The 15,620-nt window shown below is 46.5% G+C and overlaps 1 protein-coding gene across 4 annotated transcripts in view; it reads left to right on the top strand.

Moving 5' to 3' along the window:
• The window catches only part of EEF2K (eukaryotic elongation factor 2 kinase), a 70,006-nt gene that overhangs the window by 26,743 nt on the left and 27,643 nt on the right, over nt 1-15,620 (top strand). For all 4 annotated transcript variants that reach the window (XM_055409651.2, XM_055409649.2, XM_055409653.2 and 1 more), the window contains 4 exons: nt 7,395-7,495; nt 10,337-10,397; nt 11,286-11,323; nt 11,648-11,819. In XM_055409651.2, the coding sequence (XP_055265626.1) occupies nt 7,395-7,495; nt 10,337-10,397; nt 11,286-11,323; nt 11,648-11,819 (372 nt within the window). The remainder of the gene's footprint in view (nt 1-7,394; nt 7,496-10,336; nt 10,398-11,285; nt 11,324-11,647; nt 11,820-15,620) is intronic.

The following is a 15,620-nucleotide window of genomic DNA, read 5'->3' as shown; positions in this document are numbered from 1 at the left end:
GGTAAAGAATCTGGCTTACAGTATAGGAGACCTGGGTTCGACTCTGGGTCAGGAAGATCCACTGGAGAAGGAAGTGGCTACCCACTCCAGTATTCTTGCCTGGAGAATCCCACAGACAGAGGAGCCTGGTGGGCTACAGTTCATCGGGCTGCACATAGTTGGACATGACCGATGGACTAACACTTAGTGAATGTAACAGTTGTTTCAAGAACAAAGCTTCACACAGGGAACTCTATTCAATATCCTGTACTAAATCACAATGGAAAAGAATATGAAAGAGAATGTATGTGTGTATAACTGAATCACTTAACTGTACAGCAGAAATTAACACAAACTGTAAGTCAACTTCTTTATACTTCAGTAAAATGAAATTTAAAAATAAAGATAGAGAAAAACCTATGTGAACGTGGGTAAGGCAAGATTTCCTGGATGACACGAAAAGCAAGATCTATAGAGGAACAAATTGATATAAGTTGGACTTCAAAATTTTAAACTTCTGCTCTTTGAAAAAAAACACTATTAGGAGAATGAGAATACAAGACATAAGTGGAGAGAAAATATTTATTAGTTATATATCTGATAAAGGAGCTTATATTCAGAATATGTAGAAAAACTCTCAAAACTCAATGATAAGAAAACAAATCATATTTGGCCAAAAAGTTTGGGTTTTAACCCGAACAAAGTTTTTGGCCAGTCCAACACACAAGTTTGAGTGAACAAAGGTTTTCCTTTTTCTTTGGTAATATCTGGGAGTAAAATAAGTGAGTCATAGGGTAAGAATAAAATTTTCATTAATTTTTTTTAAAAGGGCATTCCCTGGTGTTCCAGTGATTAAGAATCTGCCCACTAATGCAAGGGACATGAGTTCAGTCCCTGGTCCGGGAGGATTCCACCTGTGGAGGAGCAACTAAGCATGTGGACCGCAGCTACTTAACTCACACTATAGGGCCCCTCAGCCACAGCTCCTGAGCCTGTGCTGTAACCAGAGAAGCCACCACAGTGAAAAGTCTGCACATCCACAACTTGAGAGTAGCCCCCGCTCACCAGAACTAGAGAAAAGCCCGAGCACAACAGCAAAGACCCAGCGCAGCCCAAAAACTTAAATCTTTTTTAAAAAAACAACCCAGCAGCAATAGGGACTTCCCTAGGGGTCCAGTGGCTAAGACTCTGTGCTCCCAGTGCAGGGGGCCCGGGTTTGATCCCTGGGCAGGGAACTAGATCCCACCTGCCACATCTAAGAGTTAGAATGCCACAACTTAAAGATTCTGAGTGCCACAACTAAGATCTGGCACAGTCAGTAAATACTTAAAAATAAATAAATAAACCTCAGCAGTAGTTGATAACATCGCTTGTACAAACACATTACCCACACAGCAGGAAGTTTTTTTTTATTATCATTATATTTGTATTTATTTATTTTTACTTTGTACTTTTGGGCTTTGAGGAACCAAAGCCATTTTGTTCTCTTTCCAGGATTATGTTTCCCTCTTTATGAGAACGCCTAGGCCTCTGTTTTATAGAAGAGTAATTAGTCCACTCAACGGAGTTTTAGGATCTTTGCAACTAGAGAGTGTTAAAGCTGTCAGAACCTTAAGATCATCTAATCCAGTCATCTTGGTTTATTAACATTGACTTACACCTGCAGTGCCTGAAGACATTCTCATGGTAAAAAAATTCCAACAATGTAGATGAAGCTGAATTCACCCTGTTCAACCTCTTATTCCTCTTCTGCTCCCAGAGACAACCGTTATTCAGCTTAGTGTAAATAATTTTTGAGACCTTTTAAATGTATTTTATTTTAAACATTTTATTAAAGTATTGTTTATTTACAGTATTGTATTTCAGGTGTACAACATGTGAGTCAGTATTTTTGTAGGTCATGCTCCATTTAAAGTCATTATAAATATTTGCCATATTCCCTGTGCTGTACGACTTTCAGACCTTTTAAAATACATTTATATGTAAATGTACATTTTTGCATATATCTACACACACACATCCTTAGAAATCTAATAGTATTTTTTCATATATGTATATATACATATGGTGGTGGTGGTTTAGTCGTGTCTGACTCTTGTGACCCCTGGACTGTATGTAGCCTGCCAGGTTCCTCTGTTCATGGGATTCTCCAGGCAAGAATGCTGGAGTGGGTTGCCATTTTCTTCTCCAGGGCATCTTCCTGACCCAGGAATCGAACCCGGGTCTCCTGCATTGCAGGCAGATTCTTTACTGATTGAGCTATGAGGGTGGAGAAGGCGACGGCACCCCACTCCAGTCCTCTTGCCTGGAAAATCCCATGGATGGAGGAGCCTGGTGGGCTGCAAGTCCATGGGGTTGCTGGGAGTTGGACACGACTGAGCGCCTTCACTTTTACTTTTCACTTTCACGAATTGGAGAAGGAAATGGCAACCCACTCCAGTATTCTTGCCTGGAGAATCCCAGGAACAGGGGACTTTGGTGGGCTGCCGTCTTTGGGGTCGCACAGAGTCAGACACGACTGAAGCAACTTAGCAGCAGCAGCAGCAGAGCTATGAGGGAAGCACATACACACATATATATATTTTATTGAAGTATAGTTGATTTACAATGTTGTGCCAATCAGTGCTGTACAGGAAAGTGGCTCAGTTATACACATATATACATTATTTTTATATATATTCTTTACTGTTATGGTTTTTCCCGGAAGATTGGATATACTTCCCTGTGCTATACGGTAGGACCTGTTGTTCATCCATTCTAAATGTAATAGTTTGCATCTGCCAACCCCAAGTCCCATTCCATCTTTCTCCCCTCCTCCCTCTGCTGCTGCTGCTAAGTCACTTCAGTCATGTCTGACTCTGCGCGACCCCATAGACGGCAGCCCACCAGGCTCCCCTGTCCCTGGGATTCTCCAGGCAAGAACACTGGAGCGGGTTGCCATTTCCTTCTCCAAGGCATGAAAGTGAAAAGTGAAAGTGAAGTCGCTCAGTTGTGTCCGACTCTTCGCGACCCCATGGACTGCAGGCTACCATAGCTCTGCTGCTGCTCCTTCATCCGTGGAATTTTCCAGGCAAGAGTACTGGAGTGGATTGCCATTGCCTTCTCCGCCTCCTCCCTCTAGGCAACCACAAGTCTGATCTCTGTCTGTGAGTCTGAGAAAGCTATGGTATTGATTAGTGGTTTCCTCCACCAGTAAATGGTGTCATACTGCTTGCTTTATTTGGCACTTTGTTTTTTTCCATCCAAACAATAGCTTTTAGAGATTGCCCGTATCAGTGTCATCATCTTTTTAATGCTGCATAGGATTATGCCAAGTGTATGTAATCATCCCACTGTGGATGAGCAGGTTGTTTGTAGTGTTTGCCAGTTACATAGCATTATGAGCACCAGCCATCTTTGGGCCAGCTCAGCGGGGCACACCTGGTAGGTGATCAGAATGGGTGGGTCAGAAGTCAATGAAGAAGGTTCATTATTACTGGCCTACCATCTAAGCATAAGCAGATGGCCCTCAGAGGTGGCGATACCTGCTTCCACTCACAGTGTCTGAGAGCATTCACTTTCCAGGCCACAGTTACCACCTGTTTTTCCTAACATGATGGGATTAAACAGGACCAATGATTTCAGCTCAGCTGAGTTTGTTCACCTGTAGAGATCACTCCAGCCTCAGTGAGACAATATTTCTAGTGGGAACATGTCTGTCCCCAGGGTGGGGACAGGAAAGAAGTTGACCACTAGTAGAGTCAAAACATTCTTCCCTGTCTTTTGTAAATGAGGAAATGGAAGTTCCTCCAGTGGGTCAGCAGTGGGCCGGAACCAGAACTCAGGGAACTGAGTCTTAGTACCGGACATTTTATATTGTGCTTTTAAAAAAAAAGTCAGTTACATTAAACATACCTGTTGCCAGTAAGGTGTGGCTTGATTCTTTTTTGGATTATTTTTTTAAAGGGTAATTTTGACCTTGTGACATATCATGCCCTCCAATTCTGAAATACTTTATTCTTTGACTTTTTTTTGTTTTGTGTTACAACACCCAGCCAGCACGTAATTTCTGTTGATAATACTCATTGATTGAGGGGCCGTGTCTTAGGTGGCTTAGGGCATGTCTTAGTCACTGGTTGAGAGAAGTACATTTAGAAAGTCGTGTGTCTCAGGCAGAGGAAAGGGTACCTGTACAGACATGCTCAGAAGGGTGGCCTGCATACTACACAGAACTCTGCGGGCTTCTTGGCAGGTGCAGGGATCAGAAAGTCGTTCCTGCCATTCACGGCAGCTGGAATACAAGAGGGGACTGTGGCACATTTTTAAATTACAGAAATCCAGAAACTGCTTTTCTTGTAAACATGTCTTCTGCAGGGTTATGTATAATAGGAAAAAATCAGTGACAAGCTCAAAGTCTCACTGCAGAGAACCACAGGTGAATGAAAAGTTAAGTCAATAATGATAAACCCTCACAGTGGATTACTATGCAGCTGTTACAGCTAACTTGTAAATTCTTGATGTAATGTTTGTGTCAAAAAATTTGAGTGGTTTGTTCTCCACTTCTTGGAGTGTAACCTAGGAGAATCTTTCTAGAAGAGAACTCCAAACTTCTAAATTTTAAATGTGATCTCGCAATTGCATTCCCATGAAATATGTCCTACTGAGCTCTTGCACAAGCACACAGAGATTTAGATAAAGGAATGTTCTCTTCAGCACTGTTTACACTACAGATCGTTGGAGAGAATCCAAATAGCCGTCAACTGAGGTCTGAGAAATACCTTAAGTTCTCCCTCATTGCAGGCGAATTCTTTACCAGCTGAGCCATAAGGGAAGCCCTACCTTAAGGTACATTTATACAATTATATTGTATCCTACAACCAAGGAAGAGAAATGAGGTCAGCCCAGCCTGTCTGCACATATGACATGGAAAGACTAGATCCAAGATCCAGTGTAAAGTGGAGAAAAAAGGAAGATGCAGAAAACTCTCCTGAAAGGCTGTAAATTATATCTGCAGTGTGATTCAATTTTATTAAAAAATGCACATAAGGGATCTGGAAATGAATTAATTTCCAAAGTATTGATGATGGTAACAGTTGCTCTGAATGGATGGCCTGTGGCAAATTTGAATTTTGTTTGTCTTCTGTATTTCATTCATTAAGTGTGAATTATTAGCTTCCAAGTTTTTAGACTGCTGAGATTAGAAAGCCACAGTAGGGGAGCCTTGGGCTGTGTGTGTGTGTGTACTTGTATGTGTGTGAGTTTCTTTTTTTTTTTAATATTTATTTATTTGGCTGTGTTGGATCTTAACGTGGGATATTTGTCAGGGCTCACATGCTTAGTTGCTCTGAGGCATGTTGGATCTTAGTTCCCCTACCAGGGATTGAACCATGTCCCCTGCATTGCAAGGCGGATTCTTAGCCACTGGACCCCCAGGAAAGTCCCTCTGTGTGAGTTTCTTGATGAGCTCAGCCCCTCTACCTCCTCTCCTCTGAGCAGCTCCCAGGGGTGGAGCTTAGGCGGGGCCATGGCTGGGGAGCTGTCCTGTTTGAACCCAAGTCTGTGGAAGAGCTCCTAAGAGCTGGCTGGGGAGGCTGAGGGAGGCTGTTGTGGGAAGAGGAGGTCTAGAATCTTCCTGGCCCAGACAGTAGCCAGCCCCTTCCTGTGGCTCAGACCTGTGGCCTGCAAGGGAGTTTTGGTCTCACGGATTCTATAGAGGCTGTCAGGCAGAAGTTCAAGCTCTAGGAAAAGATGGAGAGGGGATTACTATCCAGTGTGAGTGTCAAGAGTGTTTGTTTGGAGGGGAAAGGAGAGGATTCCACCTTGGGATTATAAAAGCTTTGTAAAATGAGCTTTTTAAAACAAAAAAAATGGGGCTGTGCTGTGATGCTGTTGAGACTCAGCATCTTCTCTCCATCACGTGCCTTGGTCATCTTTCCCAGGTAGTGCTCAAGAGGCCCAGTTCTCAACAGGGTTAGACTATTTGGGGGCACGTGTTTTGGGGCAGCACAGCAGTGGAGGGCACTGAGGCACTGGTTGGGTGGAGGGCAGGGATGCTGAACCCTGGAACGGAAGAGCAGATCTGCACAAGGAGTGGTCCTGCACCCCAGGACCTTGGAACGTCTCTTGGGAATCTGTTCATAGTTAACTGAGAATTTAGCCCTTTGTTAATGTAAAGTTAATGTATATTTTGCATAGTTTGATCTACTCTTGAGATTGAGAAGCTGATATTGTCTCTAAATTTCCTTGGGGACAGTAAAATGGGGTGTATTTATGATTTATATAATATTTATAAAAAGTGACATTGGACCGGGTAAGAGTCCAGAATTCTCACCACAGGGCTATTTAACATTTTAAATGAATATAGTCAAAGTGTATTAACCAGTCTCCACAGACATTTGGGTTGAATTCAGTTTGGTACAATCACAATACCCCGCATACACAAGTGTGAACACTTACGTTTGTATTTCTTTCTCTTTTTTTTGTATTTTCTGGGTCTTTGTTGCAGCATATGCACTCTTCCTTGTGGCACGTAGGCTTTCTCTAGTTGTGATGTGCAGGCTTAGTTGCCCTGTAGCATGTAGAATCTTAGTTCCCCAGCTGGTCCCTTGCATTGGAAGGCAGATTCGATTCTTAACCACTGGGCCACCAGAGAAGTCCCTATGTTCGTATTTCTATACGGTACATTCCTAGATATAGGATTGCTGGATCAAAATAAAGGAATATAGGGACTTCTCCTGGTTGCCCAGTGGTTAAGCATCTGCCTGCCAATGCAGGGGACAGGGGTTCGATCCCTGGTCCAGGAAGATCCCACAGGCTGCAGGGCAACTAAACCTGAGCTCCATAAGTAATGAGCCTCTGCTCGACAACAGGAAAACTCACTGCAATGAGAAGCCTGTGCACCATGACTAAAGAGTAGCCCCTACTTGTAGCAACAGAGACCCAGCACAGCCAAAAATAAAAATTAATTAATTAAGAAAATAAAGAAGTACATTCTTTTCCCATTTTAGTACATTGCCAGGCCACCTTTAGAAGAGGTTTATACCCACTGACGGTATATGAGAACTCATTTTCCCACATCCTGGTCAGACTCCTGGTTTCCAGCTGTTAAAATGTCTTCCAGTCTGAACAAAGGGGTGGGGAATAATATTTGCATTCTCAACTCTTTGGTAACAAGCAAAGCAGGATGTGTTTTCTATGTGTATTACGTTTTCTTCTTCAGTTTTATAGTTGAGGCAGGTCACTTCTGGCCGTGGGAAGGCTATGCCCCTGTGAGGTCTTTTGGGAACTGTGTTCCTACAGGGATAATAGGTGATTATAATTCTGGCTGAATAATGTTGTCTGCCTCCCAAGAGGGTGGAGACACCTGGGAAATCGCATGGTGGGAGAAATTGGTCTGCACTGTCCCAGAAGCCTAACACTCTCCTTTGCTTCTGCAGGAAGCTTGGAAGCATGCAATCGAGAAAGCCAAGCACATGCCTGACCCCTGGGCTGAGTTCCACCTGGAAGACGTTGCCACGGAATGCGCCACGCGCCACAGGTCAGCTCCTTGTCTGCAGGTGCTGTATGACCCTAGTTCTCTAGGTGTCCTTGGGGGTTGGGTCCTTTTTGTGCTTGTAATCAGTGAGGCTTAAGTACCCCTGGAGATCAAGGAAAAGGGAATATATTAATAATATTGGTCAATATTTGAGTATTTACACATGTTTTGGCACTGTGTGGGGCTTCCCTGGAGGCTCAGACGGTAAAGAACCCACCTGCAATGCAGCAGACCTGAGTTCAATCCCTGGGTTGGGAAGATCCTCTGGAGGAGGAAATGGCAACCCACTCTAGTGTTCTTGCCTGGAGAATACCATGGACAGAGGAGCCTGGTGGCCTACAGTCTGTGGGGTTGCAGAGTCGGGACATAACTGAGAGACAAACATACATACACAGACAAGCACTGTGTATTATCTTATTTAATCCTCACAGTGTTCCTATAAGATAGTATTCAACAGGCTAGGGTGAGCTATGCTGCAGTAACAAAAAGCCCAAATGCAAGTGATGGAAACCCAATTCACAGTGGCTTAAGCAAAGAGGAATGGTTGACTTATCTATGTGGACTTCAGGTATAGCTTATTCCAGGTGCTCCAAGGATGCTTTTGGCTTTGACACCAGATAGACTCTCTTGCATTAATGGTACTGATGGCCTCTGGGAACCCCATGTTTCATCTCACCAAATGGAAAAGAATCTTATTCTGTTTTTAACATTTGAATCTCATTGGCCTGGCTTTGGTTATAGGCCCACCACTAAACCAGTCATTGTGCCAGGAGCTTTGCTTTGATTAGCCAAGTCTAGATCACATACTACACACCAGAAAGTGCTGGGGGATCAGCTCCACCAAGTCCATATATTCTGAGAATGGTGGATGGTGGTTTCCCAAAGGAAAATTGGGGTGCTGTTACCAGAAGAAAGAAGAGTGGATGCTGGGCAGGCAGAAACAGTGGCGCCCTCTCCACCTTTCTGCAACATATTCCTACTCACACCTTGTGAGCAGATGGCTTAGAGCCTGGTGTGCACCCCTTACCCATTTTGGAGGCTGACCTCTTAGCAGGCTCTGGGGTCTATGCAGGCAGCTGAGCATTGCGGGTCCCCAGAAGGCCAGGATGTGGACTCTGTTTCTTCCTGCCTATAAGAGCAGTGTGGTGGCTGGTTGGTGACATGTGACCTCTAGACTGAGGACACCAGGCCACCAGGGAGGCCCTTGGGAAGCAGGACTCACATGCTAGGCTAGTTCTGTGTATCCCAGAGCTCCTCAGGAACAGGGACCAGGGGCCACACCAAACTATGTTGATTTCCTGACTAAACTTTCTGATTTCAACTGCTCTGACTACCAGCAGAGGGAGGTCAGACATCGATGCCCAAATGTCCAGAGATTTCTAGATTGGAGGCTTCCTCCTCCACTCCTGGTCTTTAGAGAGCTCTGCTGCAAGCTGGCCCTTTATTGGGACAGATTTCCTACTCACGTGAGTTGTCCCCAGACTGGTTAAGCGCAAAGGTCAAATTGAAACTGATCTGGGTTTGAATCTTGGCTCTCAGGAAGGTTATTTCACCTCTCTGAACCTCAGTTCTCCCATCTGGAAAGTGGGCACAGTATTTGTCTGGCTCTCATTGGGCTGAGTGGTGGTTCTTGAGGAGTTCCATGTAAGCACTCAGCATACAGTGCATGCTCAGTGAACTTAGGGCACCTCTGTCCTCTCTGAGGTCAGTGGTTGTGAGGGACAGCTAAGATCCTTCCCATGTAGCATGTCTCCACCCTCCCCCACCTTCTGGGTGCCTCTCAGCTTTCAGTCTACTTGGAAGTGAGGGAAGACTGTTTCCTTTACCTTGGCACCTACATGGTAATAAAATTAATAATAATGATGGCCATTATTTATTGAAGACAATACTTGCCATGAGCTCGTTGCCAGCAGGTGTGCGGCTCTGACAAGCCTTCCTCCCCCACCCCCCCAGGCCTGGGGCAAGTTACCTGCCAAGCCTCTGCTTGTTTGTCCTGGTAGAGGTTTCAGGCTCTGAGGAAGCTGTTCTCAGGAGCTGGGAGGTACTGGAGTCTGTCCCCACAGAGGGTGGACCAGGGAGGCATCTCCTAAACTGAGAACGCCTCAGCCCTTGGGGGAGGTTTTCGGGATTTACTGAGCTGGAGAGCTTTCCACCAGACAAACCTGTTAAGGCCCAGGCAGGCCTAGGGGCAGATTTGCTGTGGGAAAGAGGATCCCTGGGAAAGAGAGAGGTGGAGATGTTCTGGAACCCTCTCCATGCCTCTCTGTCTTGGGTGTGTAGCCAGCGGCCCCTTTCCTGGCTGGACTCAGAGGCAGGACCCTCCACCACAGGCTTCAGGAGACTGGCCTAGCAGCCTGGGCTGGGCCTCACACTGGCAAGACCGAGGGTGCTGCAGCCTTCCTTCCTTCCTGGGACACATCATTCATTATCTAGACCAGTTATAATAAAGAAATTTATTTATTCAGTTGTTCATCCAGCATGCATTTATTAAGCAACCCCAGTATCAGGCCCTACAGTACACAGCACAGACATGGCTTGTCTTTGCGGAGTTATAGTCCAGTGGGGGAGCCATAGCCTTCACAGAGCACAGCAGTAGCATAGTGGGGGGACATGGGGAAGGAACAGCTGCCTTTGAGGAAAGGGAAGGAGGCCAGCGTGGTGGGAGCCTGGGAAGGAAGGAGCGTGTCCACAGACCAAACCCAGGAGGTCACTTGGGCCTGTGGGTAGAGAGTGCACTTGATCCTGAGAGCAACAGGAAGCCCAGAAACGTCTTCTACCCTTAGCCAGTGAGTGACGGGCTCAGGTGATGGACTTTGCGCCCGGGGTGGGTTCCGGTCTCTGCAGGTACAACGCTGTCACTGGCGAGTGGCTGGAGGATGACGTCCTAATCAAGATGGCGTCTCAGGTGAGCAGAACCTCGAGCCCAGCGCGGTCAGGACGACCAACTGAAGTGCCCACTCCCTCTCCTCCACGTCCTCTTCCTTTCTTTTTTTTTAAGCTTTAGAGAATTCTCTGTTGTGTATTTATCTTTTATAACAGCTTTATTGACTATAATTCACACACCATACCACATCCCTATTTAAAGTGTACAGCGCAGTGCTTTTTAGTATAGTCAAGAGTTGTGCAGCCATCACCCCGATCAGTCCCAGAACATTTTCACCATCTCTAGAAGAAACCTCATACATACCCATTAGCAAGTTAGTCTCCAATTCCCTCATCTTCCCCAGCCCTGGGCAACCACTAATTTAACTTCTGTCTCTGTTTATTCACCTATTCTGGACATTTCATATATAGATGATATATATTAAAAGATTCTTCTTGACACTCTTGTGGAAAATCAATGAACTGTGAATGTGTATATCAGGTTTCAAAAATTGCAAGTCACCACTTAATACTGTTCATCTAACAAGATGAACTCAGTGGGTTGCAAAAAAAAAAAAAAGAATCAACTAGAAAATAGAGAAGTTCCTGCGTAGGAAGCAGCAGGGTCGGTTGTGAAGCATTTTGTAGTGTGTTGCACACTCAGAAAAGTGTATGGCTTGATACACTTGATACCACGTGAACACACGTGTAACAAATACCCATATCAAGACACTGAAAATCACTGGCACCCCCAGAAGCCCCAGTTACTCCTCCTTTATTCCCAAGGGTAAGCACTGCCCTGAATTCTGTTACCTGAGATTGGTTTCCCTATTTTGTACTTTGTATAAATGGAGCTCCATACACATACAGTGCATGTATAGCTCACCATTTTGTCCATGAGGTTTGTACATATCTGTGTCATGTCTTTCAGCCCTTCGGCCGGGGAGCAATGAGGGAGTGCTTCAGGACGTAAGTGACTCAGCCTGCCTCTGGGGGCGCTGCCCGATGCCCTCAGGCTCCTGAGAGCAGGGGGTCTGTGGCATTCTCTTCTTGGACCACACATTGGGCCAGGCTGTAGGGATGGGCCTGGGCAGAACAGGGAGTCTATCCCTTGACCCCCCTTCCCAGATCTCTGAAGGAGGCTGCAGGGTGGGGAAGCCCCTCCCACCTCCTACATTTTATTCCTGAGTCTGTCAGCCAGATCAGGCAGGGTCTCCCCGTCCTAAGGACTAGGGCTGAGGTCCCAGTGAGCCCCAGAGCATTGGACAGGCTCCCTGATGCCTCTCCCCTCAGGAAGAAGCTCTCCAACTTCCTGCACACCCAGCAGTGGAAGGGGGCCTCCAACTACGTGGCAAAGCGCTACATCGAGTCCGTGGACAGGGACGTGTACTTCGAGGACGTGCGTCTACAGATGGAGGCCAAGCTCTGGGGAGAGGAGTATAATCGGCACAAGCCCCCCAAGCAGGTGTGTGGCACCCCTGCCTTCCACATTCCCACACCAGCGCAGCCCAGGACAGTGTAGCCCAGATCTGGAACTGAGGGCAATGGAGGTGCTGGTCACAGGCCCCCTTCTTTGCTGTCTTAGCAGCAGCTAATGAAACCCATTGTTTATGGAGCCTGACAGGTCAAATACTCTGTATGCCAAAAGTTATTTATTCTTCAAAACAGAACTCTGGAACTTCCCTGGTGGTCCACTGGTTAAAACACCATGCTTCCACTGCAGTGGCCACGGGTTCAAACCCTGGTTGGGGAACTAAAATCCTGGATGCTTGCACAGTATGGCCAAAAAATAGGAGAAAAAGAAAATTAAAAAAAACGGAGCTCTGGGGTTGGTAGAAGTTGGAATGTTTTTATTTCATTTACACATGGGGTCTATTAGTCAGTATTTTTGTTTGCAAATGACAGAAATCCATTCAAACAGGCTTAATCCAAAAGGGGAATGGATTGCTTCCTATCATTGAAAAATAAGGCTGACTGCAGGCACAGCTGGGGCTTCCCAAGTGGCACTAGTTGTAAAGAACCTACTTACCAATTTGGGAGACATAAGAGACCCAGGTTCAGTCCCTGGGTCGGGAAGATCCCCTGGAGGAGGACATGGCATCCCACTCCAGTATTCTTGCCTGGAGAATCCCATGGACAGAGGAGCCTGGTGGGCTATAGTCCATAGGGTCGCAGAGAGTTGGACATGACTGAAGTGACTTACTCCTTGGAAGGAAAGTTGTGACCAACCTAGACAGCATATTAAAAAGCAGAGACATTACTTTGCCAACAAAGGTCTGTCTAGTCAAGGCTATGGTTTTTCCAGTGGTCATGTATGGATGTGAGAGTTGGACTATAAAGAAAGCTGAGCACCGAAGAATTGATGCTTTTGAACTGTGGTGTTGGAGAAGACTCTTGAGAGTCCCCTGGACTCCAAGGAGATCCAACCAGTCCAACCTATAGGAGATCAGTCCTGGGTGTTCATTGGTAGGACTGACGTTGAAGCTGAAACTACAATACTTGGGCCACCTGATGCCAAGAACTGACTCATTTGAAAAGACCCTGATGCTGGGAAAGATTGAGGGCAGGAGGAGAAGGGGTGACAGAGGATGAGATGGCTGGATGGCATCACCGACTCGATGGACATGGGTTTGGGTGGACTCTGGGAGTTGATGATGGACAGGGAGGCCTGGCGTGCTGCAGTTCAAGGGGTCACAAAGAGTCGGACATGACTGAACGACTTAGCTGAACTGAACTGAAGTGACTTAGCATGCATACACATAGACACAGCTGGATCCAGGACCAAATTGAGGTTGTTGGGATTCTTCCTCCAGCTCTAGCCTCAATGTTGTTCTGTGTTGGCATCACTTAGGCATCTTTTCAACTTGTAGTGACATGTTGACCCCAGTAGCTGCAGGCTCCCTTTCTATTTCTTAGCAACCTTGATGGAATGACATGTTTTCTCATAAGTTTCTATGAAAGTCTCAGAACTGGATTTCATTGGCTTGATTAGGTTAGATGCCTATCACTGAGCCAATCATGATGGCCAGGAGGCAAGAATATGCAGATTGGGCAGGCCTGAGCCTTGTACCCACCCTTAGAGCCAGGGTTATGGGCCCTTCCTCTTAGACTAGGTGGGCTGAGATTGGCGTCTCCCAAGAAAAAGCAGGAGAGGGCATGGGGAATGGATTCCTTATCTGTCCCTGGGGAACCTCGGGCACAAAGGGGTAAAGTTTCTTCCCCAAACAGGCAGGGATGGAGCCAGGGCTTATTCCTGGAAAGCTCAGACTTTCCAAGCCCATGCTCTTGGCTTTTTCACTTGAGCCCCCAGGGTATTGGTGACCTGAGGCCAAGCAGAATTTCCTGTTGCCTGCATGCATTTGAGGAAATAGCTAGAAAATAGAGAGAGGCCTTCGCTCTGCCTAAATTCCCAGCTCAGCTCTCCTACTGTTGGTGTACCTGCTAGCTATAAGGTACCATCTTCTGAGTGCCTCAGGAGAGCCGCATTTCCAGGCAACCAGCAGAATTTATTGAGTGCCTAGTGTTTGCAGAGCCCTTGATTAAGCATTCTTGGTGTGAACACAGGAAGCCACGTTCCCACCCTCAGGGACTGTGACTTCATGCACTCAGGCCTGGCCACTTTTTCCTTCTTCCCTAAGCTTGTTTCTGCCTCAGGACCTTTGAACTGGATATGCCCCAAGGCTGCATCACTGGATCTCCTCAGTCCTTACATTTCAGGTTTCAGCTCACATCACCTCCTCAGCTAGGCTGTGCTGGTGGTGGTGGTTTAGTTGCTAAGTCATGTCCAACTCTTGCGACTCCATGGACCGTAGCCCACCAGGCTCCTCTGTTCATGGAATTTTCCAGGTAAGAATACTGGAGTGGATTGCCGTTTCCTTCTCCAGGGTATCTTCCCGATGCACGAGTCAAACCCGGGTTTCCTGCATTGCAGGCAGATTCTTTACCTATTGAGCTATGAGGCTGTGCTGCTGCTGCTGCTAAGTCGCTTCAGTCGTGTCCAACCCTGTGCGACCCCACTGACGGCAGCCCACCAGGCTCCCCCGTCCCTGGGATTCTCCTGGCAAGAACACTGGAGTGGGTTGCCATTTCTTTCTCCAGTGTGTGAAAGTGAAAAGTGAAAGTGAAGTCGCTCAGTCGTGTCCGACCCTTAGCGACCCCACGGACTGCAGCCTACCAGGCTCCTCCATCCATGGGATTTTCTAGGCAAGAGTACTGGAGTGGCTTGCCATTGCCTTCTCCAATGAGGTGTGCTAGACCATCCTAAATGAAGAGGAAGTAACTCTTCCACTGCTGCACCCTCTGACATGTCATTTTGTTTGTTTTGGTTTCTTTTTTTCAGAGCAGTTGGCAGTATCTGAAAGAGTCTTATTCATGTGTTTATTCATGTATATTTTAGTTGCCTCTCTCCCCTGAGGACAAGGATTTTATCTGTCTTGTTTGCTCTATCCCACTGCCTAGGTGTTCAGTGAATAATAAGGTAGTTGAATTGATGAAGGGAGAGGAATGTGATTGTTTGAGGAGGAACTGGCCATCGCCTTGAGAATGTGTCTCTGCCACTGACCCTCACCCAGTTGCCTCCTGGCCAAGCCAGTGGCCCTGCCGCATACTTCCTTGTAGGGGCAGAGCCAGTTTTGGGGGCAGGAATCCACTGGGAACCAGCTGCTCCTTCCCCTCTGGCTGGTTCTCAGAACTGAGGCCACGTTTGGGGAGGTTCTCAGCTCCCAGCTCTGCACCCCTTTGGCCTCTGCAGCTGTTGTCTTCCTTGACTCAGCCAAATAGTTTCCTGGGTGGTCCTTTCCTTGGGAAACCCAGACCTGGCTCCTGTTGTGGGTGGCTTCAATGGGGACAGGGTACCATGGGTGTGACCTTGTGTAACAGGTCAAAGTTAGAGTCCCAGCTCTTCCCTATCTTACTTTACAAACATACACAGTACTTAACACAGCTTCTTCTGAGTACAAAATTAAACATATACTTGGTGCAAAATTTAGCAGGGAATGTCTGAGTTCCCTGTGACTCCCCTTTGTAGGGAAAAAACCACTGTTATGGTTTGGTATGTATCACTCTAGAATTGTGTCTGCTGATAATAACGATATCAGCAAGCATTGGCAGACTGTTTCCTGTACCGGCAGATTTCATCCTTATACCCATTCCACGGGTGAGGAAACTGAGGCACAAACTGGGGAAATAACTTGCCCAAGTTCTCTGTATTAGCAGAAGGCGCAGGCTAAGTTGCTTAGCAGACAGACTGACAGCTGTGTGCTCACTC

The sequence above is a fragment of the Moschus berezovskii genome, chromosome 27, assembly GCF_049115385.1.
Source record: "Moschus berezovskii isolate FMDL1 chromosome 27, NW_MosBer_1.0, whole genome shotgun sequence".
NCBI classification, from domain to species: Eukaryota; Metazoa; Chordata; class Mammalia; order Artiodactyla; family Moschidae; genus Moschus; species Moschus berezovskii.
This window is presented reverse-complemented; position numbering and strand designations above follow the sequence as displayed.